General features: G+C 45.1%; 1 protein-coding gene across 1 annotated transcript in view; it reads left to right on the top strand.

Moving 5' to 3' along the window:
• Positions 1-4118: 4118 nt before the first annotated feature.
• The window catches only part of LOC146057386 (inosine-uridine preferring nucleoside hydrolase-like), a 51219-nt gene continuing 49301 nt past the window's right edge, over positions 4119-6036 (top strand). The window contains exon 1 of the mRNA XM_083168564.1: positions 4119-4170. Within this exon, the coding sequence (XP_083024690.1) occupies positions 4145-4170 (26 nt within the window). The 5' untranslated portion in view covers positions 4119-4144. The remainder of the gene's footprint in view (positions 4171-6036) is intronic.

The raw sequence follows: 6036 nt of genomic DNA, 5'->3' as shown, positions 1-6036 counted from the left end.
ACAGAATATCATAATATTTCGAATGAATAAAAAGAAAAAAAAAAAGGAAAAAGAAAGGGAGGAAAAAAAAAAAAAAAAAAAAAGGGGTTGACCTATTGACGTTCAAACCTATAATAAGGCAGGGAGATCAATACACAGAGAACAATAAGATAACAGGTATACAACAGACCGACAGCACCCTACCCACTTCCCCATTCCCTCTTCCCAAACTCTTTCCCTTGTCTCCCCCTGTTTGTCTTGTTTGTCCGATATAAAATAACAGAAAAACACAATATAAGGGTCTAAGGAAATAATAACCAGACTTCCAGAACCCTTAAATAAAATTCTAAAATATACAGTACGACTAAATATCGAGATAAGAAAAAGGCGATATAATGGTTCCCAAAGTGTTTAGATCGGGATTGAGGAAAGAAGAGATAGTACAATCTCGGCGAAACACATAATACACATCATAGGAGTACCTACATAGAGATCACAGTGCCCTTTTGTTCCTCCTTGACCTAGTCCTTCTGTCCTTTACCCATTCTCTTTAATTGTGTGGTCCCTCCCTATCGACATACTTACTTACCCTTTTCCTACGAAGGAGAGAGGTCGACGCCCCCACCGGGTAAATACTAGAGCGTTGGCAGGTAACCCTATACAGAGGGACCTAGGTCATATGAATTTGCGAGGCCGACGCATTCCAGTAACTGCCCAGCAGTACGGTACCAGCCAACTCTAGATAGATAAATAGGGGTAAGGCCACGGGAACAAAGACTTAACGTCAACAGGGGATTCTTCACCCACTTTCTTTAATCGTGACGTCTCTCCTGATTGATACAATCAGCCATGCATTCGATAGGAACTAGAGAGGCCAGCGCAATTAAGCCGATACCCATATACAAGTGCACAGCTAATTTAACATATAGTTACTAGGGCTATTCCCGGGGTACAACGACCCTAGGATTACAGTGTGCCTCCCCCCCACCCTAATCTAATCTCGTTACCCTTTACCTATTCCCTGCAACGATGCTGCCCTTCCTTATCGATATATTAAGTCTCTTGCCAAGCACGAATTTGAGAGACCAACTGAATGCAGTTAAAACTCAATTGTACAACAGGAGCAGACCACATATTGAGAATTGCAGATTAGACTGGGAGAAAGCGTAACTAACGCTCATAGTGTACTTGTGCCACGTCCTAGCTTCACCTTGAAAGGCTTTATCCACTCTCTCTAAGCTAGCAGTCCCCATACACAGACAGATGGAGTCTCCAACCGTAATGGAGCCTAGGGAAAGAGAGGAAGGGAGTAGGAGAGAGGACTGGAAATGGGGAGATAAAGGGCCACAAAAAGCGCCTTGTGTAAAATGAATGAAATTTAACTGTACTTGAGTTTTGACGCACTGTTAATCTTGATACCATGTATTGCTGTATCATATCTTTGATATTTTGAAAAAGTAAATAAAAATGAAATTTAAAAAAAAAAAAAAAAAAATCCGACAGACATGTGGGGCATCAGGAGTTCAGAAGCTCTTTAGTAGTTTGTGTCATTTCATATATCACTCACTGTTTATATAATCTGCAGGTGGGTATGCTTGTAATACCATTGGTCCTTCCTTTGATGTCCTAACATTGGTTTTTAGGCAGTATTAGATTGATGCAAGTTAATTTATTATATTAATTATGTATAGGGAAGAATTATACATAAGTAATATGATACTCCAATAATTTTCTTGTTGTGTTTCTATTTGGCTTCCCTCACTAACAGGAGGGATATTGAAGGTGCTGCATCTAAAGAATAGCGCAATACAGGGTCTTAACCTTTCTCTTCTGCATATGTGATCGATCATACTTGTCTACCTTTGAGGTTGCCTCTAAGGCAGAAGCCCGCAAAAGACAATCAAATCTGCAGGTTGGGGGGGCAATGCTGACTCTCAAAGCACCCCCCCCCCCCACCACCACCACCACCACCTTCTTGTAGACCCATGAATCGCAGAGCTTGGGTGGATTGGGGGTGGGGCTTTTAGAGTGTCAGCCTTGCCCCCCCCCCCCATGTTCTGGGGCTAAAATGACGCGAAACGACGGGGGGCCGGGAGACTCCCAACCAGTCCGTGAGTGTAGGTAAGTATGGGTAATAGCATTAAACAGAAAAATCAACATTTTTGATCATACATAAATAGTCAACAGTGTTCTGTTCTGCGTGTAATATCAGCCCTTGTACGTGCCTGTACCTGCTCGGCAAAATCCCGACCGCCGAAATCCCGACAAGGGGGAAAGTGGATCGCCCCCCCTTGAGGGCTCGCTGCGCTCGCCACACAGCAGGTCCGGTGCCTCGCTACGCTCGGCACACTAATTTAAGTGTCGGTATTTTGGCGGTCGGTATTTTGGCGGTCGGTATTTTGGCGGTCTGTATTTTGGCGGTCGGTATTTCGGCGGTCGGTATCCCCACACATCATCCCGCCCACATTCCTATAGGAACACCCGGTGTTTTCATGGGGATGCCCATGAAATGTTGGGTGTTCCCATGGGTGACACCAAACCCCGCCGCCATCTGCCCTGGTCCGATCCCTGTGAACAGCTCAATGACTATGCAAGTCACCAAAGCCGTTCACAGGGGGACCTACACATATGCATAAACGAACATGCACATGCACAGTACCCCAAACATCTGAACAGGGCCAAATTTGCCCCATTCCGAGGGGATTAGAATCACCCCCACAGTCTATACCTCTATCCTAGGTCACTAGACTCAGGCCCAGTATTGTGAGGTACAGTATGTAATAGTGGCTTCTAGTCAAAGCAAGAGGTCAGGGTTACACTGGCTGGTTCACTACTTCAGGGGTACACTTTAGCCATTTGTCTCAAGAGACCAAGCTGGACAAAATTACAGGCAGTAACTCTTAGGGGACATCTCAATATGGGTTTGCAGGGCAAATGGGGGGGGGGGGAGTATTGAGACCTGCAGACAGGGTTCTATGTCTCTTCTGTAGTTCCCGTCTTCTGCCTTTCACCTCTCCTTGCTCTCCTCCTGTCATCTCCCATGCATATCTGGGTGAGGGGATGTCTTCCCACTGTCACCAGCATTTCTGCTCCTCCACATGGGACAGCCCAGGCACCCACATGGCCTCCTCTAGGTATCAGCATCTCCTTCTTCCACACAGGGCACCTAGCCTTCGTCTTCTGCAGTGGTGCACATCGGCTTCGATCCACTGTTAGCTGCAGTGGCTCCTATTTGCGAACCCTTGCAGTGCCCAGTTGTTAACAGCTCCATAAGCACCATTATCTGCAATTGAAATTTAAATCACTAGGAAAGGGGAGGTATCCAAAGAGTGGGTATCACATAAACTATACAGAAAAGCCTGGATTAGAGCTCGAAAGGTGTTAATAGCTACTGCATGCATTGCATCTACAATATACCCCATTTCAATGGACATCTGTTACACCTCTTTGTCACTGAGCTCTTGACTGGGATATTGTCAGTAAATCTAACCCCCCACCAAGTAATGTTACCCCCCCCCCCCCCAACTCTGCCTTACCCCTCCGTGTGCGGTGTTCTCCGCCGGTCTTGTCTGTGGTCCCGTCGCTGCTTATACTCCTCTCCTCCTGGCTCCTGCTGCTATTGAAAACTGACCCTCACAAAATGGCTGCCCCTAACAGCAGACCATTTTTTAGGATGCTAGAGGAGGCCGCCGCCTCCTCTAGTATCCTCAAAAACTGTCTGCTGTATGGGGGCAGACATTTTTTGAAGGTAAGTTTTCAATAGCAGCAGGAGCCAGGAGGAGAGCCGGGACTGCAGACAAGTAAATCTGCAATCTCAGCCAGAGAGGCGGCAGGTCCCGGCAGTGGTGTAACAATAGCCCAGCAGACCCCCAGTGTCCACACTTTATCAGTGCCTCCCCGCTACTGCGGGGTCTGCGGCGCTATAGTTATGCCACTGTTGTCAGGTAAAGTGTAATGCTCTGCTACACAATGTATTGTGTGTGATGATGAAGCACCCTAAAGTGAATATGTTACAGTGGTGGATAATTCCCAGCAGCCTCGGCATCTGCACAGAAAGTCAGTAGCATGTCACATGACCAGTGTCAGGAGAAGAGTGAGCAGCAGTTGGGCAGTGCAGTCTGTGAGGAGAGGGCCAGGGAGAAAGAGTGCAGTAGATAGCGGGAGCATGGAGGACGTACATTCATACTGGGGGTATGCAGAGACTGCTCATCGGTGGTGGGGATTCTCTCTCGAGGTCTTGTTGTCACCTGTCGGACTGCAAATGATAAAAGGAGAGGTGTGTGTGAGTGAGCCCCAAAATACATACCAGCCCAGACAAAGGGTGTTCTTATATTTACCTACGCAGCTGTATACAGTTTAAAGACATTTTACCTCAGAGAGCTAAAATCAGCTATATTTATACACAGCCGCAGACAGAAAATAGACATTTTACCACAGACACACTATAATAAGCTCTTCTCTTGCCCAGCCCCGCCAGCCACCGGCTGGATGCCGCTGCCCCACCGACGTAGGATTGGGACGCGCGTGCGTGTGAGACACACGAGCGTCCCAGTTCAGTGTAGCCCCTGTCCGCCGGCGCTCTCCAGAGGGGAGGTTCTGGCGAGCCCCGGCCAAAGATGACAGGGGCTACATCTGTATATATTGAAATATATATTATCCCAGGAAGGTTACAAGACGATAACAAACTAATGCAGGATTAACAAAGAGACTGCGTTTATCTCAGATGATAACTGTACAACAGACAGACATTTATTTGTTTCCTCATCAGAAGGAGAAAACAAGTACATTTGATGTTGAAATAGTGACTGTAATAAGCAATAAGGTGCAAAGACTTTATACATTTGGCTTCATGTTACAGTGAGGTAAACGCTTAAGCAAAGGATATAAAGAAAAGTGGAGAGAGAATATATACAGTGTTTCAGTGTTGTTACATTGGGCCTTATTCTAGTTCACTCTTTCTGACAATATCCTTCTTAGACGGACAAAACCATGTGCACTGCAGGTGGGGCAGATGTTACTTGTGCAGAGAGAATTAGATTTGGGTGGGGTTTTACATCAAAGTGAGATCTATATTGCAGTGTAAACATAAAGCAGCCAGTATTTACCCTGCACAGAAACAAAATAACTCACCCAAATCTAATTCTCTCTGCACATTTTACATCTGCCCCCCTGCAGTGCACATGGTTTTGTCAATCTAAGAAGGATTTTGTCAGAAAGAGTGAACTAGAATAAGGCCCATTGTGAGACAGCCAGCAATTATTACCTGATTCACTTTCACTTGTGGGTTACAAATAAGCCCACTGTCAGGATACTCAGGGGGGAATTTACTAAGATGTGTATTCTACTTCACATGTGATGTTGCTATGGGCAACCAATCAAAATCCACCATTTATTTAGCACCCTCTAGAACTGGGGTAGCCAACCCTAGTCCTCGAGAGCTACCAACAGTGCATGTTTTGCAGGTCTCCTCACAGAATCACAAGTGAGCTAATTAGCTCCATCTGTGTATCTTTTAAAATGTGTCAGTGATTAATGAGTGCAGCTGTGCAGCAGCTAGGTTGTCTGGAAAATGTGAACTGTTGGTAGCTCTCGAGGGCTAGGGTTGGCTACCACTGCTCTAGAAGATAGTAGACAGGATCTGACAGGTTGCCCATAGCAACATCACATGTGAAGTAGAAAACATATCTTAGTAAATTTCCCCCTCAGCGTGGGACTCCAATCTACAAAAAAAATGATATGCTTTGTTTATAGTGACTACTACCTAATAAAGGGAGAGACTAAGTAAAAGGTGACAGCTGCAGCAGGTATATTATTGCGCAATAATAAATAAATATTTTAGCATCTAATATTGATAATATTGTCATTTTGATGTAAAGTGAAAATGGTATCAGTAGATTTATGTTGAATATATATAAATATTTTGTTCAGTATTAGATAAAATTCAGATTTGTTACAGGCAGCCTGAAGAAAGAAACTCTCTGGGCTGAGACGCTTCGTTCCAGCTCCAGTTTAATGAAATTGTCCTATTTCTGTGTTTTGTGTCAGTCGTAATCATAA

Source organism: Crinia signifera, chromosome 2, assembly GCF_055691185.1.
Source record: "Crinia signifera chromosome 2, ASM5569118v1, whole genome shotgun sequence".
Lineage (NCBI taxonomy): Eukaryota > Metazoa > Chordata > Amphibia > Anura > Myobatrachidae > Crinia > Crinia signifera.
Note: the sequence above shows the minus strand (reverse complement) of the source record. Positions and strands in the feature narration are given on the sequence as shown.